At 53.6% G+C, this 25,694-nt stretch overlaps 4 protein-coding genes across 4 annotated transcripts; 3 read left to right on the forward strand and 1 right to left on the reverse strand.

Annotated features, from left to right (window-relative positions):
* Positions 1–3,832: 3,832 nt before the first annotated feature.
* VAMP8 (vesicle associated membrane protein 8) lies at positions 3,833–7,217 on the forward strand. Its single transcript, XM_059188262.1, has 3 exons — positions 3,833–3,990; positions 5,330–5,488; positions 6,777–7,217. Exons 1-3 carry the CDS (start codon positions 3,988–3,990, stop codon positions 6,918–6,920), a joined length of 306 nt encoding a protein of 101 aa, XP_059044245.1. The 5' UTR covers positions 3,833–3,987; the 3' UTR covers positions 6,921–7,217.
* Positions 7,095–16,405, forward strand: VAMP5 (vesicle associated membrane protein 5). Its single transcript, XM_059188261.1, has 3 exons — positions 7,095–7,227; positions 15,356–15,493; positions 15,955–16,405. Exons 1-3 carry the CDS (start codon positions 7,117–7,119, stop codon positions 16,162–16,164), a joined length of 459 nt encoding a protein of 152 aa, XP_059044244.1. The 5' UTR covers positions 7,095–7,116; the 3' UTR covers positions 16,165–16,405.
* Positions 16,406–18,862: 2,457 nt separating this feature from the next.
* Positions 18,863–20,751, forward strand: RNF181 (ring finger protein 181). Its single transcript, XM_059188260.1, has 5 exons — positions 18,863–19,019; positions 19,654–19,784; positions 19,964–20,073; positions 20,256–20,330; positions 20,609–20,751. Exons 1-5 carry the CDS (start codon positions 18,934–18,936, stop codon positions 20,666–20,668), a joined length of 462 nt encoding a protein of 153 aa, XP_059044243.1. The 5' UTR covers positions 18,863–18,933; the 3' UTR covers positions 20,669–20,751.
* Positions 20,752–21,409: 658 nt separating this feature from the next.
* On the reverse strand, positions 21,410–25,692 carry TMEM150A (transmembrane protein 150A). Its single transcript, XM_059188257.1, has 8 exons — positions 25,545–25,692; positions 24,868–25,048; positions 24,365–24,412; positions 23,936–24,022; positions 23,291–23,358; positions 22,845–22,972; positions 22,460–22,637; positions 21,410–22,181 (listed from the first exon to the last, which is right to left on the reverse strand). The coding sequence occupies exons 2-8, from the start codon at positions 24,930–24,932 to the stop codon at positions 21,940–21,942; spliced, it is 816 nt and encodes a 271-aa protein (XP_059044240.1). The 5' UTR covers positions 24,933–25,048; positions 25,545–25,692; the 3' UTR covers positions 21,410–21,939.
* Between the last annotated feature and the right edge of the window lie 2 nt (positions 25,693–25,694).

The raw sequence follows: 25,694 nt of genomic DNA on the forward strand, positions 1-25,694 counted from the left end.
TGCCTCTCTCCTACTTGTGATCTCTGTCTGCCAAATAAATAAATAAATAAATAGAATTATCTTTTTATCTGCACTGCAGAGAAAAAAGCTCTCTTTCAGATCTCTCAGTTCAATACTTCAAACATTTAGTGAATGCGTACTGTGCGCATGGTGTATGTCATGTTCAGCAAGGGGTGCGGAAATAAAGACATAGCCCCTGCCTTCACAGTAGACTCTCGAAGGTGTCAATGTGTATGCAGCTAATGGCAAAGCATATTACACATTCTATAAAAGATACAATGTGCTTAGGGATTCCTAGCTTGGGAAACTGGTGGAACAGGAGTACTACTCAGCAGGAGGAACATGGGGAAAAGATAAAGGGTTTGGTTTGGCTGTTGGTGGCACCTGTGTAGAGAACACTGGAGAGACAAATGAGAACAAGGTCAGGGCTGGAGACACAGATTTGAGACTCATCAATAAATGGCTGCCGAAACCATAATGCATTGCACTTCCCTAGGGAGACCAGGTTTTCAACCTTGGCATTATTGATATTTTGGTCTGCATAATTCTTTGTTTGGGGAGGGCTGCCTTTGCATGTAGGAAACTTAGCACCCTTGGCCTCTACCCACTGGATGGCAGGAGCACATCCCCCTAGCTGTGACTACCGAAAATGCCTCCACATGTTGTCACATGTCCCTTGGAGGGCAAAATCAGCCTCACCTCAGAGAGGACTATTGCTCCAGGAGAGTGGAGCGTCCAAAGGGAAGATGGCCATGGATGGAAACTTCTGGCTCTAAGAGCACAGTCAGAAAAGGGAAAGAGACATTGGGAGTGATAGGGGGTGAATGCCACAGATGGCCAGCAGTGTAACAACCTACAAAGGAGTTTGGAGACAAAAGAGGCCTTGGCAGTGGTGAGAGCTTTATGATCCTTCAGGGAACAATGCCAGTTACACCTCCTGAATGTGCCTTTTCCTTGTTTTCTAGCCTTTCCCCAGAGAGGTACAGGTGAAAACTGCCACTTGGGCCATAAATAAGAAGATTGGGATAGATGTCAGTGCATCCCCGAAGTTTGCCTCATTGCTTTGCAGGCTGCTAATGTTCCTCTTTCACTATTTTCTCTTTCTGTTTCCACTATTAGTCTCCCTTTTCTTTTGTAAAGTATTTTAACATAAATACAGAAATATATATCCGGATTATTTAATCCTAATAATGACCCCACAAAGCAGCTTTCATACTTCTTCCCATTTTGCAGATGAGGAAACTAGAGCTCCAAGAGAGAAGTGGCTTGCCCAAGACTACACAGCCAGGGAGTAGTAGAGCTGAGACCCAAACCTTCTGATCACACCGGGACCGAGAACACTCTTCATTCACACCATGACTGCTTCTTTGGCTACAATGCCGACCACCTAGCATTTTCCTTTGCAAAGTGACCTACACTCCATTTCTCCTGGAATAGAGTTTTCCCTCTCCGTAAAAAAATCAATGACTTGTTTCTCTTCTTGCACCCTGCCTATAGTACCTTCTCTTTCCTTTCCTTTCCTTTTCTTTTAAAGTAAGCTCTAAACCCAACATAGCTTGAACTCATGACCCCAAGATCAAGAGTTGCATGCTCTGACTGAGGCGGCTGGGCACTCCCCACACCTCCTGGCCATATTACCATTTCTGCTCATAGTGCACTGTTTGGTGCCTTACTGAATGGCTCATCTTGTGAGGGCGCTAGCAAGGTGGTCTTTTGACAAAGGGAAGCATTGTGATGTGTACAGGTGAGGCCAAGCCCTCAGGGATTCCGCACAGTGAAGAGGGTGAGCAGGCTGCATTCCCAACTGTGGGTGCTGGAGAATCTCCCTAATGGGTGCTGGGTTTAGGCCAAGGGTCAGCTCCCTCAGGGACACCAATGTATGTCCCAGGCTGGCAGTGGCGTACTAGACCCCGATAATTCCTCAACAGCTGTAACCCTAATTTCCACCCTGGAAATTCTCCTCCATGTGTTTCTGCTCTCCTTAGCCATCTGACTCTGGTCCTTTGTTTCTTGGCACCTTTCATGTTCCCTACCCACTGCCGCATATTAGCATCTGGAATTCTTAATCATAGTAATTATAATAGCCACCATGTACCGCGGCTTGTTTCAGCACCAGGAGCAGACAGTGAGGTAACTGAGGGTCACAGATGTCCCATCAGTCTGTCCAGGGTCACACAAATATTAAGGTATAGAACAGTGTGTCTAATAGAAATATAAATTTAGTCACATTTGTACTTTTAAATTTTCTACTGGCCAAATTAAAAGAAGAAATGGGTGAAATTAATGTTACTTAATGTTACCAACTTTTAAAATTTAACTCAATATACCTACAGCATTATTTCAGCAGTCATCGGTAAGTAAAATTACTGATGAGATATTTGCATTCTTCTTTGTGTAATAAGTCTTTGAAGTACTTGGGGCACCTGGGTGACTCAGTCAGTTGAGTGTCCTACTCTTGATTTTGGCTCAGGTCCTAATCTCGGGGTTGGGAGGGAGACTGAGCCCCTGGGCGTAGGTCTCTGCACTCACAGGGGAGTCTGCTTGAGATTATCTCTCCCTCTTACCCTCCCCTCTTCAAGTGTATGCTCTCTTATTTTCTCTCTCAAATAAATAAATCCTAAGGAAAAAAAAGAAATACGGTGTGTACCCTTACATCACTTCTCAATTCAGACTAGCCACAGTTCAAGTGCTCATCAGCCACATGTGGTCAGTGGATACTGTACTGGACAGTGCAAGGACAGATCAAGGATTCTGACCTATCTCTAAGGAGAGTGAGAAGTGAGACAGCTACATTCTCTGTGAAAGCAGGCTGGTACTGTCCATCAAATTTCAGATTTGCAAACTACAATAATCTCATCTAATTGGAGATAAGATTTCATTATAAAGTAGAATAATGCATCTCAAAACAGAGATCTAAAATTTGTTAATTCCTTTAAAAAAGTATGTGTTAGAGAAGCTGAAGTTTCGCTCTCAGAACTGACACTGATACTTCTGGGATGGGACAGGAATGTTTGTTCCCTCTTGCATGTCCCTGTTAGTGTTCTGTTTTGATAAACATCATCCAGGAAGACTAGATTTTTTGTGGCCTGGAGCCAGCCAGGTGGTGGAAAAATCCTTTGCCCTGGGGCCCTTTTCTGTTCATAGGGCAGGCTCTGGCCATTTCTGATGGGACTCACCAACCCCTCTTTGTGGCTCCTGAAGGGACTGTTGCACTCTGGAAAGAAAGAAGGGATTGGTAAACTAGCATTTCCTGGTTCTGACAGTGGACAGGTCTTCCTTCCGGACACCATGTGGGGCGCACTGTCTATGCTGTCCTTTTACACCTCCCCACTGTCCTCTGAGGTCAGCATTAGCACCTGCAAACTCCAGAGAGGTGAAGAGAGTCACTCAGGGTCACACAGCTAGTAACCCAGAGCTTTCTGACACCATGGCCCAGGATCACAGCAGTCCAGACTTGGGGGGTTTTGATACTCTCTGCCTACCCACCAACAAGGGAACAGCGGTTGCCAGGAAGAAATTTTCATTTCTGTGTTCTGTTTCCATGTGAATTACCCCTGGCGAGGTACTTACAGTTGACTTCAGTCTCTAAGATTTGGGATCAGATATTCAGGACATTATTATAAAAAAAAAAAAAAAAAAAGAAAGAAAGAAAAGAAAAGAAAAGAAAAGAAAAAGGAGACAGTCTCCTCATCTAGACCAGGAGGCCAGCCTCAAGAAACCTAGGAGGGCTGTTTGATCTTGCTTCTCTTGCTCCTGGAGCCCTGTGGCTTTAAGCCTGAGCCCTGGTTTGGGAGGAGACTGGGAGGGCGATGGAGGGTGCCCGCCTACCTGGGGGAACCAGCTCGAGGTGAGGCTGGCGCGTCTCGGGATGCGAGGCGGGCGGGGGCAGGCTGAAAGTTGGAGCAAGCAGGAAGTGAAGCGAGGGCCGCCCGGGAGGAAACAGACTAGGCGAGTCCCGTCGCGGACAGGCCCGAGCCGCCGGGAGACATGGTGAGCGCGCTGGGAACCAGAAAGGGGCTGATTCAAAGAGGAGCCAGTGTGGCCTGGGGGTGGAGTGGAGGGCCCGGGGATCGGGGGAGCTGGTGGCAAAGGCAGAGCACCGGGCCAGCGCTGGCTGCGGCCGCTCTTCTTTGACAACTTGGCTGCGGAAAGCTCGCGGCCGCCTGGGCGGGTATTCCTGCTCCTTGTCCACTCCCTCCCTGCCCTGACCTCGCTGCTGGCCTGGAGCAGGGTTTCGGTGGGGGTTGGCGGGGGGAGGGGGTGTCCGAATTCCAGGCGGGGAGTTGCTGAGAGGCCCTGCATCTCCTCCTCCAGCCCGCCCGCCAGCCGGGAGTTGTGACAGCCCCGGGCGGCACCTCCGAAGTTCTTGGGGTTAGATTCCAAGCCTGCGGCGGGAGCTCTGCCCGGCTGCCTTTCACCTTATCCCCATATAGAAACTCCAAGAATCTGTCTCCCCGTGGAGTCTAAGGAATCGGCGGCCCCCTCTCTCTAAACATGAGGAAGAAAGCTAAGGGTTTCTAAAGGAACCAGAAGTTAGTTCTCTGTGATAATCCGTCTAGTTTGGACCCCGGCTTCCCGGCCTCTTTCAGAGGTTGAGTGGGTCAGGGAGGGAGGAGCCTCATACTGGTTTTTCCCTCCCTGTTCACAAAACCTTATCAACAGCCTGGGAGGACTTGCCCTCCATTTCCCTCAACACCCAGGCTGCTGTTTTTATTTAATATCTGCTTAAGCAGGCGGTGGTGGCTTGGGTGCCTGCACTTGGTGCTATGCGGTGGGCAAAGCAGAAGTTCATGGCGCAATGGCTGTCCCTCGGGCGGCCTGGTGGGGGCCTTGGAGCCTGGTTGCTCTTGCTCTTGGTCCCCGCCTGGGGCCCAAATCTCTCTTCAGCTATTGTCTTGCAGTGAGAGGGGGTTTGTGCGCCCCCTGATGGTGTTCTGCCGGCCAGCGCACATATTTTTTAATGAGGACCCTTTGATAAATAGTGGTGGGTTTCCCCTGTCATGAGATGCCAGGTCCTCTGACCACATCAGAAGAGCAAGGCAACCATGGAGTGGGATTTAGGGCTGTGTTTCTTTTCCTCGTCAGGGGCCTTGAGAACCTGAAAAGAAACTCGATCTAGTCTATCTAACATCAGCGCTCACCTTCTGGGGCTTCAAAATGCACTTGTTTTTGATTACATGAGTAATACATGAAAACATTCTCTTTGTAAACAGCTGAGGCATTAAAAAAAGCTAAAAGTCCACCTCAGGCCTTTCCCTCCCCTGGCCTCTGCGGCTGACTCTCGGTTCCTCCACCACTTGGTCTAATTAACCCCTGTGCTGCTGTCCAGGAGGAGGCCAGTGGAGGTGGGGGACATGATCAGGTGCGGAACCTGCAGAGTGAGGTGGAGGGCGTCAAGAATATTATGACCCAGAATGTGGAGCGGATCCTAGCCCGAGGAGAAAACCTGGAACATCTCCGCAACAAGACAGAGGATCTAGAAGCCACCGTGAGATAGGGAGCCCACCCAGGGGAGAGGGTGGGGGGAGGGTAGGGTAGAGGAAGAGAGGGAGGGAGGATTGTTGGGTTTTGGGGGTTGGTGGTGTTGGGGGCAAAATGAAAAGTCTGCCTTTTCACTTGTTTGGGGGAACTGACAAGCAAGTCCTCAGTTCTGACTCTGGTCTACTCCAGTGATTGGTACTGGGGTCCAGGGAATGCCTCCAGGGACTTGGCAGTGGTTGGGGGGAATGGGTAGAGCTGACTCTTGGAGGCATTTTCTGAGACAGATAAGATGGCCCAGTCAGCCCTCGCATTCTTAGGCTTCTCTCCCTTGAAACTGATTTTTCCCTTTGAAGGCTGCGCTTGACAATCATGTGGGCCTGACCTTCCCAGGGCAAAAATATTGGCTCTTGAAAATTCCTCCCAGGGCCTTTGGCCTTCTCTAGGAGTTACTAGGCAGGGGGCGGAAAACTGCTAGGGTTTTGCTGAGTCTGCTTTAAAAGGAAGCTGGGAAGAGCAGTGAAATTCTTTGATCCAAGGGTCCTCTGCTAGCTGAAGGCTAGAATAATATCTCCCACACATCTTGCTAGACCTCATTCCTCTCTCTGTCTCTTTCTCTAGCCAGGGGCTGAAGCCAGCTGCTCAGGGAGGGGGTAGCTAACAAAATACTGCAACAAAGGTTGGAGCTTAAGGTTCCATGTCCACAGGGAGAGACTGACTGTGGCTTTCCAAGTCCAGAGTGTAGTCTTGGGTCTAGTCTCTCTGGACTTAGTATTTCTTCCCGCGGCCGAGTCTGGGGAGCACGGCCCAGGGAAATGTAATTCCTGCAGCTCATGTTGAGGAGAAAGAACAGTTTCTCTCACCTCCAAGCTCCCTGCTGCCCTGGCCTTGTCCTCCAGCTTCAGCGGTTCCCATGGGGCAAGGAGTTGTGGAGCCTCCTGGAGCTTGCGCCCCTCAGCCCATGTGTGCCCTCCCAAGGGCAGATTGTACAGACAGTGTCGCATCCCTGGGTGTGAGCATATGTAAAAGACCCCTCCATGTGTGTGACAGTGTAGGGGTAAGGAGAGAAGGGGGGTGGCAGGGGTCAGGGGGAGCCCAAGAATTCTAAATTTGAGCCTGGCCCATCAGAGTGTCATGAAGGTGTATCTGTCAAGGTAGGAGAACTGCACTTTCTTTGTGTAACAGTCTGTTCCATCAACTGCTCACGTAAATATTTAGATGGCTAGCCTGTGGACCTCTGTTTGTCCTCTTGTTCCGGTGGAAGGAGGCCCTGGTTCACTCTGCCTTGTCCCCAACAGTCGGAGCACTTCAAGACCACATCGCAGAAGGTGGCTCGGAAGTTCTGGTGGAAGAACGTGAAGATGATTGTCCTCATCTGCGTGATTGTTTTTATCATCATCCTCTTCATCGTGCTTTTTGCCACCCATGCCATCCCAACTTAGGGAGCCCCTCGCCCCCGCCCTCCTCTTCGGGGCAACCCTCCACAGCGGGTGCCAAGAAGGGTCCTCTCTCCCATCCTTGCCCACAGGGAGTGCTGCTGCGTCCTCCTGCCCCTCACTCAGGGGCCCCTCTACCACACTGTCTGCCCCAGGCTCCTTGGCCCCCCAGAAGGAGAAAGCTGGACTGTGGCTGTGTTTCATGGGCCCCCAGAGTTGGTTGGAGACACACCCAGAAAGCCCAGCCTGTGGCTGGGAAACGGATGGTGGCCGGTGGGCAATAAAGACCTTTCGGTATCCCTACACATGTGAGGTAATTTCTCCCCTTTCGTTTTGCCTTTGGCTCTTCTATTTCTTTTTTCTCTGGGGACAACCTCTGCCTGAGATTCACCTATTTGAGGCCCCGTGGTTGGAGGGGTAGACAGTGTATGTTTGGAGAAGAAAGATGGAGTCTTCCCATCCTTCTCTTACTTCCGTTCTTGGTCAGAGGTCTCAAGAACCAGAATTTTCTGAGGCTCTTCACATGTGGAAAATTCAAAACCATTTTAGGGCGGCATGCAAGACTCCTAAGTATGTCCCCCTGGGGTCTTGCCATGTCCCTTTTATTACTTCTTTGCTGGAAGTGTTAGCCGAGACAGGCGAGGGCCTCCTTCTATCTCTCTTGTGTGGCCCTGTTGCAGTCTAGAGTAAGGGATTGGAGGAGCTGGGTCACTTTTCCTTCTTTTTGGTTCTGCAAAGTTATTTTTGTTTGTTCGTTTGTTTTTTTTCTTTTTAATTTAAGTGATCTCTAAACCCAACATGGACCTTGAACTCACGACCCTGGATTCAAGAGTCATGTGCTCATCCGACTGAGCCAGCCAGGCGCCCCTGGTTCTGTGAAGTTCTATTTGTCTTCTGTCTGCCCCTGCCCTTTGGGGACTTAGCAGGGCCTCTGGGTCTCAGCTGAGGGGGCGAGCATCTCTCCCCATGTCTCGTGGCCGAACCCAGTCAGTGTCACAGGACAAGGCCTATGGCCCTCCTTCCCCTCCATGTACAATGGGCCTCTTTGTCTTTGGCCTTCCCTCCCCACCCCCGCCAGGTTCCACCTCATTGTCACTCTTTCCTCTGTCTTGGTTTGGGGAAAGGGTTCTTGCCATCTCTGTCCCTTTACAACTTTCCAGTATTGAAAACAACCTGTTTTGGGGAGGGAAGGTAGAAGGGTCAGGGTTGGGAGACAGGATTTGGGACTCCTCCTGCCAAATCAGCTTCTGGAAACCAGGGAGGGAAAAAAAAGCACAGAAAAGCCCTCAGGACAGTCTTTGTCCTCCTATGATAGACGGACCTGTGGGCATCCTCTCTCTCAGGTCATTCCTGGACTCAGAGTCCACAGAACTGGGGTGAAACTTCTTCCTTGGGATCTAGATTGCCCAGGGTGGGAATGTGGGCTGTACTCACGCAGGCTCAACCCCCTTCCTCAAGAGAGGCTGGGGGTGGCTGGGGTGGGCTGGAGAGCAGGCGTCTCTGACCACCCCCTGCAGCTTTGAAAGGAGATAAGGAGAAAGAGTAGATTCAGCTCAGGAAGGCTCTGGAAGGGTGGCTTCGCCCATCCTCCCTCCCACTGAGGAGCAGGGTCACATGAGGGCAGGGCGGCAGCTGCCCTTGTGGTGAAGAGGGAAATACAGAAAAGCCTGAACTAGCACCTTCTCCGTGGGAGTCTGTTTTCTTTTTGAATTGAGGAGAAATTCGCACAACATACGTTGTGTAAATGTGCATACAGTTGTAACAGACAGCGGTAGCGTTCCGAAATACACAGTTCAGCCGCAGGTAGTGCATTCACAATGTTGATTGTGAATAAAGTTTCTTCGTTTCAAAACTTTCCCGGGACTCAGATTTTGGTTACTGGCGAACGCATTCACCCAAGGTGGCAGAGACCCGGCCCGGCTGGCTGTTCGAGACGTCTCTAGCGCCGTGCCCAGCCTTGGCACGGATACAGATGCTTGTGCAACGAGCGCTACCTCGGCTCCAGAGCCCACTCCACTGTGCCCGGGTCACAGCTTGGGACCCCGACGTGTGGCCAGCGTGCAGCGCGAGCACCAGGCTGCTCAAGCGCGAGTCCCCCAGTTCCGGAGGCTGGGCCGGGTGCCGGCAGCTTTCGCTTTCCCGCCGTCTGGGTCGCGGCTCCGGGCAGGCGCGCCCCCCGCCCCCGCCGGCCGCGGCCCCGCCCCTCCGCTTCCTCCCTGGTATCTGGCACCGCGGCCGCCGGGCGACAGAGGAGCCCGAGCTGGCGAGGCGGCGGCAGCAGCTATGGTGAGGGACCGGGCGGGGCGGAGCCGGCCGGCCGGGGGACAGAGGGCGACGTGGGGTGCGCGGCCGGAGGATGAAGTCCGAGGGCGGGGGTGTCGTCCGGGACCCGCGCCTGTCCCCCCCCCCCCGCCCCCTCAGTGTGGTGGCTGCGGCCGGGAGCCGGCTGGGGGCCAGCGCCTCCACTGGGGGCGCGCAGACTGGGAAGGGAAAGTTTGGCCGCTGGCGCGCAGTGTGCAGGACTCCAGCTTCCCTCCTCCCTGAGCCAAAGGGTTATGAACCCAGGCTTCGGGCTTCGGAGTCAGACTCCGGGCTGAGATCCTGGTGGTGGCCACTTGCTGTCTCTGTGACCCCGGGCTAGTCACTTAACCTTCCCGAGCCTTCTTTTCCGCATCTGTGAAGTGGGGTCTTTGCGAGGTGAAGGGAGATGCAGTGCCAGAGCCGCGCCTGGCGCTCAGAACCGGCTCCTGAGGAGTGGTAGGTAATGCGTTGACCTCTTCAGCCCTTCCTGGAGCTGTGAGAAGCCAAGTGTGGCCCGGGAGTTGGAAACCTGAGCAGATGGGGTGGGAGAGGGCTTGCCAGCCCCATGGCAGGGTAGTGGAGGGCACACTCCTTCCTCTGCAGAAAGATAAAGGGAGATGTTTACCCTAAAGGTTCCCCTGAAGTTACCAGACTGTGGCACAGTCCTGGCTCTCTCCTAATCTCTACCCAGGGACACATTCTTGAAGTGAGTCATCCCTCACTCCTGCTGCAGACTCTGGCCTGTGTCCCCACTTGCTGTCTCTAAGGCAAAGGTGTCAGGAACAGGTGGTGCCAATAACTTTTCTCCATCCCCTGGACTCCTGGGAAGATGGGCTGGGCAGGAAGCTGGCCAGGGACTTTAAGCTTCTGCCCTGGTGAAGCTGGCAGAGGTGTGAGGGATGTGGCCTGGCTGGGGGTCGAGATGTCTGGATGGCCTCATCTCTAGGGAACCAGAGGCAGGAAGAGGAAGCGGGGCAGGAAGGTTGCACTGATCTCTAAGCCCACGCCAGGAAACTGAGGGAGGCTCCAAGAATGGGACAAAGCTTGGAGCCCACTTCCCAGCATGCAGGGCAAGGGATCAGGCAGGGCTAGGGGTGGGCTTCCAGTCGGCCTTGAGCACTGTCAGAGAAGAGGAAACTCCTGAAATGAAGGCTGAGGCCAGGATAATTTATTGGAGGGGGGGGGGTGTTACTGGAAAACTCTGGCACTCTCACAGGTTCAGCTGAGGCCAACAGTGGATCAGAGCCTGGCAAGGGGCGGGGGGGCATACCTTGATCTTTCTCCCTTCCCAGCTCCTAGCCCCATCCCTCTGTATCTTTCACACCTTTCCCTTTCTCTGGCCCCAGCTCTTTGCCTTTCTTCTTCCCACCCCTTCCCTGCCTGGTCTTTCTTCCTTGTCCTCTTCTCTGATTCATTCAGTCAACAAGCATTTCTTGGGCATTTCCTCGGTGCCATATGTGGTGACAGGTATAGGGGACGGAACAGAACAGTGATGGGAAAGATGAAACCTGAATGGGTAAGGGCTTGAATTCATTCATCCTACAGATGGTCCTCTTTTATGCATGGTCCAGTGAAGGTGGGTTTTGAGCCACGGGCTTCCCTCAGAGGCACACAGGTTGATTTGGCCGCATTAAGAAGTCTGGGGAGTCTTTGGCCAGCCAGCTAAAGTATTTGAGCCCCCGCTTTACCTGCATTCACTTTAGCACCATGGTTAAAAATGTGATTCTTGGAGTCTACATGGGTTCCACTCCCGGATCATCTATTTACTGGCTGTTATGACCTTGGACAGAGGACTCCACTCCTCTGAGCCTCAGTTTCTTACAAAACTGGGATAATAACATGCCTTCAGTGGATTGTGGCAGGGATTAAATGAGATCAGGTGAGAAAAGTGCGTATTAGCTCAGAATACATGCCTGTTGAACGGTTTTCACCGTCAAGACATAAAACCTTCTCAACGGCCTACAGGGCCTGGTGGAAATGAACTCTGAGCAGGTTAGTGAAGACCCAGGTGATGTTCTGTATTTAGTTGTGAGACAAGTAAGTGCACACGTTTGCAACAAGGAAGAGCTTGCTTGGCTTTGTATTTTGTAAAATTATTTAAGAGGTTTTATTGACCGCAGGTATTGTAGAGTTCTTGAGATCTGGCTGCTTAAAAAAAAAAAAAAAAAAAATCAGTGAGGGAAACTCAGGCTCTGTCCATAATAATAGCTATTATTTATTGAGCATTCAGAATGTGTCAAGTATTGTGATAAGCACTTTGTAACGTATCACATGCCTTAGCTGACATTGATACCATTCTTGTCGCCACTTTATAGATGAGGAAGTGGAGGGTCGGCAAGTTTGCACAGTGGGTGAGGGGCAAAGGCAAGATTTGAGGGAAGCCAGGGCTGCGATGCAGAGCCCTGGCCCTTAGCTCTGAGCTCAGGGGCATGCTGACCTGGGAAGATGCTGCTACAGCCCTTTGTTGCCCACCCCCCCCACCCCCCCCCCCCCCCCCCCCCCCCGTCCTCTGACAAGGACAGTGGTGACAGCTGGAATAGTGTTTCTTCAGCACTCCCCGAGGGAGAAGGGGGGCAGGAGAGTTAGAACAGGGAGGTTTGGAAAACTTTGTTTTCAGAGGAACCAAGGCTATTTGGCCTTGAAACACCTGAGATATTTGAGGGTTGTAGACAGGATATTCTGTACAGAGGGTAACGGTCTGTGGAGAACATTTCCTGTGTAACTACCACCCCCCTGTCTGCCAACCACGCGGCTGCTCCCTACTTCAAGGAATGCCCTCAGCTCTGTAGACCTTGGCAGGGCTGGGAAGCATCCCTCTCATCCACCCTTCCTTTCTATACTCTCTGGTCCCCACGAGCCTGGCAACCCTTCACACCCTTGCTGGTGGCATGTTTCCACCCAGAGTTTTCCCGCTGCCATCCATACCATTTACCATGGATGTAGAAATTCCAATTCCTCCTCCTCCTCCTCTTCTTCTTCTTCTCCTTCTCCTTCCTTCTTCTTCTCCTTCTCCTTCTTCTAAAGATTGTTGGTTTTTTTTTTTTAAGGTTTTTAAAATGTATTTGAGGGAGAGATCACAAGTAGGCAGAGAGAGAGGGGAGGAAGCAGGCTCCCTGCTGAGCCCAGGACCTTGAGATCATGACCTGAGCCGAAGGCAGAGGTTTAACAACTGAGCCAACCAGGTGCCCCATTCTTATTCTTATTCTTATTCTTATTCTTATTCTTATTCTTATTCTTATTCTTATTCTTCCTCCTCCTCCTCCTCTTCTGCTTCTTCTTCCTCTTCTTCTTCTTTTTTCCTCTTCCTCCTCCTCCTTCTTCTTCTTTGTTTATTTATTTGTTTGACAGAGAGAGAGAGAGAGAGAGGAGCATGGGCAGGGGGAGAAGCAGAGGCAGAGAGAAGCAGACCCCCCCCCCCCCACCCACTGAGCAGGAAGCTGGACGCGGGCTTGATCCCAGGACCCTGGGATCATGACCTGAGTCAAAGGCAAATGCCTAACCGACTGAGGCACCGAGGAGCCCCTAGAGAAATTACTCTGAAGCTTCCCTCCCCCTTGGCTCAGAAGTCTACACTAGGTCTGGTTCCAGTCTTCCCTCTAAGTCAGTGCCCTCTTCTGGACTTTCACTCTGTGTCTTCTCTGGCCCCACCCTGCCCCTCACCATTACCCTCTGCCTGATCTGTGTCTGCCCGAAACCCCAGCTCCACCCCATCCTGCAGGGGCTCGTCCACCTGGGCTGTCTCAGTACGGAGGAGTCCACTCTCTGAGGGGGGCTCCAGCACTCAGTGTTTGTACCTCACAGCACAACCCTCCCCTCTTCCCTAAGAGGGTCACATATGTCTCTTTCCCCCAGCACATAGTGAGCTTCTTAAGAACAGGCACAATTCATTCGGAAATGTTTTTTCCCTGTGTCTGCTGTGTGTGTTCCTGGCACTATGCTGAGTTCACCACCACTGGAGGGAGTGTGGCCCTGTCCCCTGGTCCCTTACCTCTGTCCACATCCTGTAGTTCCTTATTTCTCCCCATGCCAGCAGGGGAGACCTGTGCATACAGTGTCCTTTTCCCTCTGTTTCGGGGAGGGCCAAGGAGGGCCAGGAAGTTAAGCCGGAGGCCTCTGTGTTCCCTGGAGCAAATGTGTTCATTTCGGCCTGGTCCCACCTTGGCCCGGACAGACTTGGCTTTGCAGTGGGAAGCACAGCCCACTCTCCTGGAGAACGTGACCCAGTGTCATCCTGTGTTGGAACATCAGAGAACAACAGCTGTAGTTTTCATAGCGGAAAACACAATATGCAGCAGGCCACCAACCTCTAGCTGTGACTGTCATTTTGAATCTTTGCCCATTCTCAGGTTTTGGCCTTGGACTGTTAGGAAGGTGGGGATGCCTGGGACTGTGTGAACACGGCTGTGTGAGCTTGTTGACTACCATGGTAAGAAGAATAGTGGCGATGATGGCTGACTGAGGAAGAGGTATAGATGTGGGCAGCCACCCTGCTGTCTGCATTATTGCTCCTTGTTCCCCAGTCACGGCTCCCCGTGCCTGTGAATGCACACCTCTGGCATGATTTGCCTGCCCCCTCTCCAAGCAGGCTGCTTTTCTAGCTCATGGGTAAATATTGACCTACTTGGGTTTCAGATGCCTGCCCCTCTAAACTCCAGCTGTGCTGGATAAACACACTAGGATAACATCCTTTAAAAAAATGAGAGTTGCTTTTGGAGAGGCTATAATGTGATCACTCTGAGTCTTCGTAATGGTCAGCGCTGTGCTGGCCTCCTGGGCCATCGGGATGGGAGCAGACAAAGGTAGTCCCTTCTTCTGCGGCTCGTGGTCCAGTTGGGAAGATAGGACTCATATACTGGGAATGCTTGGAGGCCATGTGCAAGGCAGCTGCAAGGATCCTGAATGTGAATTCTTGCCTGAGTAGGAGTGGCCCTCTGTGACCACCAGATACTTCTCCTTTCTTTGGTTTTAAGTGGAATTCAGTCAAGTGCCAAAATGTCAGTTGCAGACAATGGGCAATGTGGTCTGGCAGGAAAGGGAGCTTGGCCAGTGCTCTGTGGAGAGGAGATGAGAACAGGGATGGGCTGTCGGGGACTAGACTGGCAGGAGGGAGCTGCTGTGGTTTGTGAATCTGCTGGGATTCAGCTCCCTGACACATCCCTGGACCTGCTCTTCCTGGGTCTTACTGGGGCCTCCTACCCTGGGTCTCTCTTGGTCGCATGTGTCCGAAGCCCAGCCCCTTTCTTGCTTGTGACGCATTCTCTCTTCTCTCCCCTGTTCTCTCAGCACTCCCTGCACTCCCACGTTTGGGTCCTGCACCTCCCTGCTTAGTCCTCTGAAATGAGCTGGGTTCTTTTGTCAGGTGTGGTTGCTGCTTAAACTGAGAGGTCTAAGAGTTGGTTTTGTGTCTGTGAGTTGGACCCCAGTGAAGATCCCGGGTAGCTGGAAGGCTGAGACCAGAGGCCAAGGAGGCTGAGGTTTCCAGGCAGACAGGGAATCAGTTCTGAGCACTGATGCGGGAGTAGATTATGCCAGGAAGCAGAACTGGCCTAGTCAGTCAGAGAGAGGTCTGATCTTTTTACTTTGTTTCTGTGTGTGTGTGTCTGTGGGGTTAGGTAGAGGTTATGATGTGTGGTGGTCCAAAATTATCTTTCTATTTCTACGGGGTGGATCTCCTTCCTGTCTGGCTTCTAGACATGCAGCTCGGTTCCCTGCTCTTCGCTGCTTCTTTAGGCCAGTAGGAAGCCCCAGGGTCCGTGTCCACTGTGTGCATATTGGGTAGAAGCCATCCGAGAGCAGGAGAGCAGGTGAGCAGAGTGTCTGCTTTGTGGGAGGGTGAGGTCCTGGGAAGTTTCCATCCTGGGGCATCTCAGAGGAAGCTGAGATGCTGTAGCCAGGGCTGACCTTGGACCTGCCTTGATGGGCATGGAGAGGAGCCTGTGAGATCCAAGGCAAGCCAGACACACTCAGGAGACCAGTCCTTCACTCTATACATGTCATAGCCTTACCTGAAAGCTCCTATTCCCCGTACCCACCCACGCACCCCGCACCCACAGTGCGGGCAAGGAGGCCACTAGTTCTCAGGATCAGAGGAAGGCCAGCTGGGGGTCTCATGCAGTTCTGACCTTGGGCTTGGTGCCCAGGCAGGGACAGAGTTGGAACGGTGCCAGCGGCAGGCGGATGAGGTGACAGAGATCATGCTCAACAACTTCGACAAGGTCCTGGAGCGCGATGGGAAGCTGGCGGAGCTGGAACAGCGTTCGGACCAACTCCTGGACATGGTGTGACGTCTGGGGAAGCAGGGGTGGGGGTGGGAGAGGCCACGGGGCGTCCTCAGAGAGAGTCCTCAGGCTGTGCTCAGGGTCTCCAGGCCTTTCCTGGGGCCTGAGGGCCAGTGTGGGGCCTATAGGTTTATAGCCTAGATAAGCTCCAGGCAGGCCTCATGAAGCAAGAAGTCCTTGGTTTGAAGCTGCGAACCTGCCTAAAAGCTGAGGGTTGGTATTGTTAGCTGGGCATGAGCCCATAGGGGTGTGAATCAAAGGCTACACCAGCGTCTGTGACCAGGAATCCAGCTGGGAGGGTCCCAGGGCAGGCTGTGTAGAGAAGGGGAGAAGATAGGCTGGGAAGATGCAGGAGATTAAGTCTTGCTGAGGGGCAGGGAGGGAAGGAGGATTGGGAGAATCTGGCCCTGGGGCTTCAGGGAAACCACTAACTCCCACCCTGTGTCTGGGGATGTCCACAGAGCTCCGCCTTCAGCAAGACAACCAAGACCCTGGCCCAGCAGAAGCGCTGGGAGAACATGCGTTGCCGGATCTACTTGGGGCTGGTGTTGGGCGGTTGCCTGCTCATCCTCCTGATCGTGCTGCTGGTCATCTTTCTCCCACAGAGCAGTGGGGGCAGCAGTGCCACACAGGCCCAGGACACAGGTGCCGCCTCGGGGCCTGGGGACTGACCCAGCTGGGCCTGGAGGAGAGGCCAAGTGGCCACACTGGTTGGTCCTGGTCTCCAGAAAACCCCCAGCATTTGCTCACATCTGAGCCACCCAACTGAGCGCCGAAGAGCAACCTTGACGTGTGCACATTTGTATCTCCTATCACCCCACAGACGGGCCTTTGAGGGCAGCCTGCTGCACTGGCCATGACAGGCCAGCCCCACCTGGAGCTCAGTAAAAGCTGCTGTTTGGTTAAAACCTAGTGTGTGTGTCCACAAAGTTCTTCAAGTTGGTTCATCCTTCTCTGCCTCCACTCCTGGGGTTGTTTAAAGAGTCCGTGGAAGGACTTCAGCCCTGGAAGGTGGTCCCTTTCCTCTTCTCCTCCTCTTCCTCCCCCTCCTCCTCCTCCTTTTTTTTTTTTTTTTTTTTAAAGATTTTACTTATTTATTTATTTGCGCGCGCGAGAGAGAGAATAAGCAGGGGAATTGGCAGGTAGAGGGAGAAGCAGGCTCCCCACTGAGCAGGGGTCCTGACGTGAGGCTTAATCCCAGGAGTCTGGGATCATGACCTAAGCCAAAGGCAGACGCTTAACTGACTGAGCCACCCAGGCATCGCTCCTCTTCCTTCTGTACTTGATCCAAACCTACCTAGACTGATCTTTCTGGGGTGCAGGTGCAAAGACAGAGTGGCTCCCAAACCAGACCCTTCAACCAGGGCCTTCTGAGCCTGTTTCTCTCAGAATGAAATCTGTTCTTTTTCTGATGTCTTGAGAATGCTCAGAATAGGACTCCAGAAGAGGAAAGCACCTCAAAGGTGCTTACTCATAAGGCTTACTCATAAGGCTCTTACTTTTTTTTTCTTTTTAAAGATTTTATTTATTTGAGGGAGAGCAAAAGAGAGAGAGAGCAAGCACAAGCAGGGGGGAGGGGCAAAGGGAGAGGGAGAAGCAGGGAGCGCAGTGAGGGCTCTATCCCAGGACCCTGGGATCATGACCTGAGCTGAAGGCAGATGCATAACTATGATTGAGCCACTCAGGTGTCCCAAGGTTTTCATTTTTTTTTAAAGGCTTTCATTTTTGAATAGACTTTTCCCTCTCTGTATATTCCATCCTCAATTTCTCTCCTACGTTCTTCCTCAAGCTTTACACCTGACAGATAGCCGTGAAAATGGGAAGGGCTTCTCTGGTCCTGTAATGCACCATCACAAAGGATAGCCTAGAGCTTGCCCTGTAGGAAAGAATTTGGCCTTTTCAAAGCTCCAGAGCCACACAGGGCTAAGCTGGCAGGGCTTCAGGGTCAAGGAAAGATGACTGGGTAAAGGCCATGGAAGAAGGAAAGAAAGCCCTACCAGGACTGAAGGATCTGGGTAGTCTCTGCCTGGGCTACTTGACTGCCCTCAAACTCAAGTGTGGGTGGAGAGGAATTCAGGGTCAAGTGTGTAACAGAAACAGCTCCTTGTTAGGTAAAGTGAGGGCTACTGACAGAGAAACAAGAAAGAAACCAAGAGTTGTGTGGAGCTTTACCTCTCACAGAGCTTGTTACTTCCAGTGGGCTTATGACCATCTTCATTTTGGAAAGATGGAGAAAAACACTTGGCGCCCTACTTGGTCAGCAACATCATTTAGAGACCATGCGAATTTGGGCAGGCCACTTCTGAGGCTTGGGTTTCACATATGTAAAAAGGGACATACTTAACTCCCAGAACAATTGTGAGAATTATTTATATTGTGTGTAAAACATCCATGGATGTAATGGTTCTAGATGCCAAATAAATGGTAGCTATCACCCAAATCATTTACTGCAGTAGTTCTCAACCCTGCCTTACATTAGAATTACCAGTAGAACTTCTAAAAATACCAGCCACAGGCCTAGATCAGTGAGTACCAAAGCTAAGATTTAAATCCAATTCTGCAGAATGCCTGGGCACCACACATTAACCTACATAAGCCTACACAACTGCCTTATGGGGCCTAGATCAGTTAAATCAGACTCTCTGAGGGTACGTATCTGATGCAGGGTTATTTCCCCCTGCTGCAACCTCTCGTTCTCTCTCCAGGATAGTCATGGGTGGTCAGGAATGCAAACTTTTTGAATTCAAGCCACTAATTTCACAGAAGTTAGAGGAAGAGGCCGTGCAAGGGGCTGAAGGTCACACAGAGTTCCCTGTGCGGGTAAGGCCCCAGATTCCCCAGCAGGGATCTTCCCTCTCTCGGTGGGAGGGTTTTGCCCCACTCTATTGTTCCTAACACAGAAGAGATAAGGACATTTTTGTTTTGTGGGTCAGAGGGGAATCAAGAGCGGACTCCTGAACCACCCAGAATGCAGCAGGTGCAGAAGTACTCGGCGGGCATCAGGCAGAGCAGCGAGAACGGCTGTGATCCGGGTTCTTAGTACCCTGAGCCCCTGAGCCAGCGCCTCGCTCTCTGGAGGGCCTCTAGCACCTGCACGTCCTAGGCCCTCTGAGCCGCAGAACGGACTGACGACTCCTAAAGCCTCCAGGACACTGTGGACAAGAACCGCACGTCACTCCCACCTCACTTATCCTAGGTTCGGCGACCAAAACTGCTGTTTTCTGACTAGCCATTGGCTTTAGCGTTTGGTCACCTGATTCATTTGAGCCAACGAGAGGCAGCAAAAATAATACTTCCGCTTTCGGCCCCTATCGAGTCTCTGTGCCCGCCTTTCGGGTGTTCTGATTGGCATTCCTCTCTCAAGCCTGCAGCTTATTGGCCAGCGCCCCGGGGCCGCAGTCCATCAGGGTGCGAGGGCTGTGTCAGACACCCAGGCTGCCATGGCGTCCTATTTTGATGAACACGACTGCGAGCCGTTGGATTCCGAGCAGGAGGCCCGAACCAATATGCTGCTGGAGCTCGCAAGGTGGGCGCGCGGTGCTAGGAGTGGGGGCCCAGGTGGCAGGTTTCTGGGCTGGGGCTGGCTGGAGAATATGGATTACATGGGGCAGAGTGTCTGGGGAGGACGGATGAATAATCTGGAGAGTTAATCCGGGGATGAGATTCGACGAAGGTCGATCATTTGGGTCATCCGTGGTTGGGCCGGGCAAGGGGACTGTAGGAAAGATTGGAGCTGGTGAACAGGGGCGAGTCGGGAGCGGGAGGGCAGCCGGTTCTAGTAGGTACTGAAGAAGACGGGTCATGAGGCCAGGGGAGGGACCTTGTGGGTGTGAGTAGGTGCGTTCGTTAGGAGCAGGCAGGGAAGTCAACACTGCCACTTGGCATCTGGCTTTACCAGGTGATTTCTGCATGGCCCGAGTAACTTCTCTGAGCCTGTTGCCTCATGTGTAAAAATGGGACTAAACAGCTTTCATGCTTGCGGTTGTATTATAGAAACTGGAAGCCATTTCTCACTGTGCTTTTTATCTATCGAGCAATTTGCGGGGTAGCTGTTATTAGTAGCTGTTCAAGGTATATTTATCTGTTAATGCTTAGTGGATTGTGGGGGCACAGAGAAAGTATGGTTTTCTTTGGTTCTGAACATGCATTGTTCTTCCCAGGTCACTTTTCAATAGGATGGACTTTGAAGACTTGGGGTTGGTAGTAAATTGGGATCACCACCTGCCTCCACCTGCTGCCAAGACTGTGGTTGAGAACCTTCCCAGGACAGTCATCAGGGGCTCTCAGGCTGGTAAGAACATTAATTTTTGCTGGTGTTTGGGGCAGGCTTTCCAGACCCACCCTCTCCCAAGCTAGACTGGTCTAGCCCTTCAGTTTTCCAGGTCAGGTTGGGGCAAGAGTGTCCTTCAGGAGTGGGAGCCGGGAGGTAAGGCCTGTAGCAGCTCTCCTGATCAGCACTCCCTCCTAAAGAGGTCAAGTGCCCCGTGTGTCTTTTGGAATTTGAGGAGGAGGAGACTGCCATTGAGATGCCTTGCCATCACATCTTCCATTCCAACTGCATTCTACCATGGCTAAGCAAGGTACTGCTTCCTTTCTCTCACCCCTCACCCTGCCCTGAGCCCAGTTCTCAAGCCTCTTCCTGTTTATGGACTTTTAGGGGATCAGGGAAGGGACAGGGGTAGGGATGGGAACTGGGAGCGGGGGACAGGTGTTAGCTTATGAAGACCATACTTGGGCTGAAACACTGCCCTCCTTTTCTCAGACAAATTCCTGCCCCCTGTGCCGCCATGAGCTGCCCACTGATGATGACACTTATGAGGAGCACAGACGAGATAAGGTAGGGGTTGGTGGTTAAGTGGAGAGATTGGGTGGTAATGGGAACCCCTCAGGCCCTGTCCTTAATGTTTTCATTCCCTACCTTAGCAGGCCTGGGTAAGCCTCAGGGCCGCTGGCTCTGGTCGCTTTCCTGGTGACTTTGGCAAGGGACAAGAGCCTTGGCAATGTACCTGCTAGGGGCCTGAAAACAGTGATAGGCAGCCCCATGATAGTTGTCCCATTGTGCCGCCCACAGGCCTTCAGGTATGGCCCATGCCCAGTGTGCCCTCTTTCCTTCAGGCTCGCAAGCAGCAGCAAAAGCACCGACTTGAGAACCTTCACGGAGCCATGTACACATGAGCTGCCTGGGACTGACCACCCATCCTTCACATCTTCCTCTTGTACCTTGAATCCTCATTAAAGATTTCTTTACCCACCCTGCACTGCATTGCTCAGAGGCCTGGGTAGGGGCTCTGTACCCCTAAATGCTGTTGGAGAAGATGGGCCTGAACCACAGAAAGCACTAGGCTATGTGTCCCTTCCTGCCAGCCCACTGGCCTGAGAGCAGTGGAGCCTGGATTAAGAACCTGGTCACTGGACCAGCCAGTGCTTGGGCCTATGAGCTCATTGTTGGAAAGAAATCATGTCAGGGTCTGGCATCCACTGGCTACTTACAGATGGTAAAGAAAAATTAGCCTACCTCTCTCTTCCCTGCAATTTTTAGTCAACCTTGGAATCCCACAGGCTTTCTTTAGCTTCATTGTGAAAATTGCTCCTACCATTTTAAAGTTGCTCTATGGGTGACCCACACCCTCCCCTACCCCCCATATCCCTTACTAAGGAAGCAAACTTCAAACCACACTTTGAGTGGGGGAAGGATCACGTCAGTTCTTCACTGTTTAAAGGTCTGGAAAGGGTTTCAAGCCCTTTAGGGGTATTTGGATGGCACCAGGCATCCTTTGTTCTTGGCAGCCCAGCTCTCAAAAGAACAGTGGGCACCCAGGACTCTCCCTGAGGACAGGGGTTTCCTCCTATCCTTTGCCTAGGGAAAGCTGTCCTGGCTTGGGCCCTTGCTTGATTCTATTGAACAGACTACAAACGTGCAAATTAGAATTCTTTTAATAGATTAAAAAAAAAGTACTAAAATACCCATGTGGTTCTGCTGTATTATTTGCCCAAAAGAAAGTAAAGGGCAGAGTGAAGAATCCCAGTGCAGCTCAGTGGGCTCAAAAGAGGGCCTTCCCACAGACTAAGTAGTACTCCCCCCCTCCACTCCCTGACTTCTATCCCTCTTGCTGTTACCAGCCCCCAATTCCTGCAGCAGGAAATCCCAGTGGTGTGGCCTCAGCACTGGGGAATAGAAGGCACCTGAAGGGCTGGCTGGGTGAGTGAGGATATGTGACCTTTCATAAAAACAACACTGCAGAGTCAGGGAGTAGCTTGTGTGCAGCCCACGCAGCTGCCTGGCCCGCTCCGCTGTGGCACAGGTGGGTGTGGGATGGTGGTTCCTTCAGCAGCAAGGAACCCTATCCCAGCAGAATACTTTTTCAACATCGTTTTTGGTACAAAATAAATGCAAAGTTAATGAGGTGGGGAGCTGCTGAGGCTGGGCCAGCCACCCTCCCCAGACCTCAGATCATGGCGATGCTTTCAGGAGCACAGTTGAGGCGAGTGGAGGTGCTGCTGCTCCCAGAGGACTTGCAGGCCCGGCCAGGGGCAGGCTGCAGGGCTGCCACCAGCGTCTCTGAGGACACTGCCCCGAACTCATAGCTGAAGGTGCCGTAGAAAATCAGGATGTCAATCACAAATACCCACTCGCACAGGGCTGCCCCATGTTGCAGCTGAGAGCTCTCATGCATAAAGAAGACACCGCCTGAAATGGGGCTAAGGAAGTGTGCAGTAGGACACGTGGGAGCTGGTGACATTCCTATCTTCCCAGCGAGCTAAGCTGGGGCAAAAAGCCATCTCTCACGACCTGGGAGGGGAAGAAAGAAACCGCACTGGGCAGTATTTTCTGGCTATATGTATGCCAACCTCTTCCCCCACTCCTCACCCCTCCCTCCACCCCCACCACCTGGGGCTTGTGTGTGTGTGTGTGTGTGTGTGAAGGCTGGGTTAGAGGAGGAGTACCCGGCTGTCCTGGAAGGATACTGAGGATTAGGGTGACAAAGGCGATGGCTGCCAGCACAATCCGCAGGTAGGCCATAGCCAGGTCCTGGGGGGCAGTGGCCCCATGGTAAGAGAGGGCACAGTGCAGGCAGACGAAGAGCAGCCCGGCGGGGAAGGCCACACCAGTTCCGATGTAGTGCAGAGACTTCGCATGATCCACCTGGGCCCAGAAAGAGGGGCTGGTCTGTGAAGCAGCCCCACCTCCAGCACCCCTCTTACCCCCCTTCCGCCCTCCAGCCCCTCTCTCCCCACCCTCAGCTTCGAAGGGCTAGCTCTGCCACTGGTGTCAGTCTTCAGGGGACTGAGGGCAGCTGCAGACAGCCAGGCCCCGCTAGTGAAAGTTCAAGAGGCAGGTAGGTGGGCACACCTGGAAGTTGCCAACCACCACGAGGCCCGCAGCATTGGTGCAGCCAGTGATGAGTGTCGTGGTGTTGACCCAGGAATGACGACTCTGCTCCAGGAGCTGCCCATACAGCAGCAGACAGATCAGGACCACTGGGGGAAGAGAGCACAGGTGGGGCCAGCACTGGTGCCCTCCTCCCACCAACTACCCCCCCACCCCCCAGACACTCTTGAGGGCTGAAAGGGAATAAAGGGCAGGTAGTGAACTGGGTTTCCTCAGGCTTTGGCCAGCAGGGTGGCTGTGTGGGAGCCTTTGGCCCTTGTTAAAGGAAAGGGAGACAAATAGTCTCTCTTGCTTTAGCCCTTGGTGGGGTGGGCTACACTGAACCAAGAGTTTCATGGGCCTTTCTGGGGTGGGGGTGGGGAAGTGGGTTGGACTGGGCTGGCTTGGGGGCTGAGGGCACAACTCACCCATGAAAGCACCCATGTTGCCAATGAGGCTGAAGAGGCAGCTCTCGGGTGGATATGTGCCACACTTGCTGGGGGTGGGGGGCAAGGACAGAGTGAGAGAGGGGCAGGAGCACTAGCACCCCTATTCTGGCCCATCTGTCTCTTGCTTTATCTGTGCCTGTTCCTTAGCAGGCAAGCCACTGATTTATGAGATGGGCCGGTTGTGTATCACGCACAGCTGCCCCCAGGCTAGGCCCTCCCCCAAAGCAGAACTCATTTGTGCAATGGGTGAGAGAATGCCTGAGACTCCTTGGACACCCTGAGATTGTCAAGGCCTGCAGCCAGTCTGGCTTCCCTTGAGCCAGAACTGCGGCTGCGTAATTGGAGGGCTTGAGCTTCAGTCCAGGTGCCTCCACTTCCCAGCTGTGTGACCGGGACGGGGACATGCCTCAGTCTGTTCTCTTGCCTACAAGACGGAGGAATGGCAGCTGCCCCGATACGGGCAGGACTGAATGGCACTGTGCACGAAGTGCATTCCGCACCACGGCACACAGTGACTGCACGGAGGGCTGTTACAAGTAATCTCAATCCTCTCATTGCTGAGACTGCGGTACAGGTCTTGCCCGAGGGCCTGGGTCCCTCTGACCTGCCGGTTTCTGGCTCTACCTGATGAGCGGGATGTCATCCAAGGTGCAGCAGGTCTTGGGGCCCCCGTGTTCGGCGGGGTCAGGAGAGCAGGATTCGTTGTAGGACCTAGCAGGCAGGACAGAGAGTAGCCTGGGGAAAAGGGGCTCTTCCAGGTTCTTGGCCTGCAGCCTCTGGCCCTCTTGGGAACCGCCCTCCCAGACTTCTGTTGGCAGGGACAGAAGAGCCCACCCCCCAGAACCGGCCTGAGGCAGAAGCCAAAGGGGTGAAGGGACAGTGGGAAACAGGGAGACAAGCGTGGAGCCATGCCTGGGGAGCGGCAGGCGTTGCCAGTGTCAGTTAAGAGCAGTGAGGCCCAGGGTCTCCGTCTGACTTGTAGCTGCCCTGACCCGAGAGGGAACAGAGATGAAGGGAGCTTTAGAGGGAGGCTGTCTGCAGAGTGCGCCATACCAGTTCTCCACAGGGCACGCGTGGCGGTTCATCACGGCCATGGCATACCTGCAGGAGCAGAGCTGTCACCTCACACCCATGGCCCTCCCAGCCCAGCTTTCTGCCACAGGCTTTCTTCTCCCCATTCTGGCCCCATTCAGCCTTTGTCCTGGCTGGGGACTCAAGTTGAGGCGGCCCTGAAGCTTGATACCACGCGAGAACCCACGGCATGGCCCAAACTCAAGGACCTCGAAGTGGCCCTGGCTAGAAGGTCTGTCAGGGTCACACTACTGGACAGCAGTGGTGCCAGCTTGTCTAGAGGGGCTGTGTGCCCAGGACCAGGCCAGGCTCTGGAGACAGCTAGAGTGATCCTGGAGACCACCCTGGAGCCCACAGCAGGACAGGGTACTCTGTGTGTGTGCCGCTGAGCTCCTGTGGGTCCTGGCTGGACCCCAGCCCCCCTCGGCCTTGGCCCATTTTGTCCCTTAGTTGTTCTCTCCCTTCCCCTCCCCCTCTTTACTCACACAGTCCATAGGCCCGTGATGGAGAATGCTGACAAGCTGACAGGAAGGAGGATCCAGGCGGTCATGAGGGAGGGGAGCCAGGGTGGTGGTGGTGTGGGGGGAAGGACAAGAGGTAGGTGGGAAAGAGGGGGCCGGCCCAGCTGCCTTAAGATACTTCACCAAAACCATCAGCGGCCCAGGCCTGGTGGAGAGAGATAGGTCAAAGTCCAGGGTCCAGTGTCTGGCCGCGGCCAGTGTGGGGAGAAGGTGGCCAGCACCGGATTCACAGCGCCCACATTTGGGTCTGAGCCCGCGCCAGAACGTGGACACCTTGTGGCCTCCGCCGTGGGTGTCCACGTTCCACCCGCATGCCATCGGTGTGCCCAGACTCTCAGGCCGGGCCGTAACGTCTGGGGAGGGTGTCCCGTTTCCAAGCCGGAGGGACCGGGCCGGGGGAGGGGCTGCAGTCAGGGCAGTCACGGCGGGCCGCGCCAGGGAGAGCCTGCGGGCGGGTGCGGGCCCCGGGGGAGCGGCGACCGCGCGCAGGCAACCACCTGAGTGCCGGCGGCCGGGGGGAGAGGCGGGTTAGCGCAGGAACCCCAGCCCGGCGGGGCGCGCGGGGCCCCCCGAGAGCTGGGGACGGGAGCCTCCCCAGCGGACCCCCAAGGGCCGGGTACACGAAGGGGCCCAGTACGCACCTCCCCGGAGCGCCCCGCAGTCGCCGTCGCCGCCGCCGCGCCCCGCTCGGCCCCTCGTGGCGCGGTCTCTGCCTGCGGCCCTCGGAGCGGCCCTGGAAGGTTTAAAGGGCCGAGCGGCCCCGCCCCTAGCGCCCCAGCAGCGCCGCGCCG

Source organism: Mustela lutreola, chromosome 9, assembly GCF_030435805.1.
Source record: "Mustela lutreola isolate mMusLut2 chromosome 9, mMusLut2.pri, whole genome shotgun sequence".
In the NCBI taxonomy this organism is placed as follows: Eukaryota; Metazoa; Chordata; class Mammalia; order Carnivora; family Mustelidae; genus Mustela; species Mustela lutreola.

Coding starts and splice junctions, on each gene's coding strand:
- VAMP8 (XM_059188262.1), top strand. Junction 5,489..6,776: donor CAGAGGATCTAGAAGCCACC/GTGAGATAGGGA, acceptor TGTCCCCAACAG/TCGGAGCACTTCAAGACCAC.
- VAMP5 (XM_059188261.1), top strand. CDS start 7,117: ATGGGCCCCCAGAGTTGGTTGGAGACACACCCAGAAAGCCCAGCCTGT. Junction 7,228..15,355: donor GGTATCCCTACACATGTGAG/GTAATTTCTCCC, acceptor CTTGGTGCCCAG/GCAGGGACAGAGTTGGAACG. Junction 15,494..15,954: donor CGGACCAACTCCTGGACATG/GTGTGACGTCTG, acceptor GGATGTCCACAG/AGCTCCGCCTTCAGCAAGAC.
- RNF181 (XM_059188260.1), top strand. CDS start 18,934: ATGGCGTCCTATTTTGATGAACACGACTGCGAGCCGTTGGATTCCGAG. Junction 19,020..19,653: donor ATGCTGCTGGAGCTCGCAAG/GTGGGCGCGCGG, acceptor TGTTCTTCCCAG/GTCACTTTTCAATAGGATGG. Junction 20,331..20,608: donor AGGAGCACAGACGAGATAAG/GTAGGGGTTGGT, acceptor TCTTTCCTTCAG/GCTCGCAAGCAGCAGCAAAA.
- TMEM150A (XM_059188257.1), bottom strand. CDS start 24,932: ATGACCGCCTGGATCCTCCTTCCTGTCAGCTTGTCAGCATTCTCCATC. Junction 22,638..22,844: donor TGGTGGTTGGCAACTTCCAG/GTGTGCCCACCT, acceptor TTCTGGGCCCAG/GTGGATCATGCGAAGTCTCT. Junction 22,182..22,459: donor CTTTGTCACCCTAATCCTCA/GTATCCTTCCAG, acceptor GCCCCATTTCAG/GCGGTGTCTTCTTTATGCAT.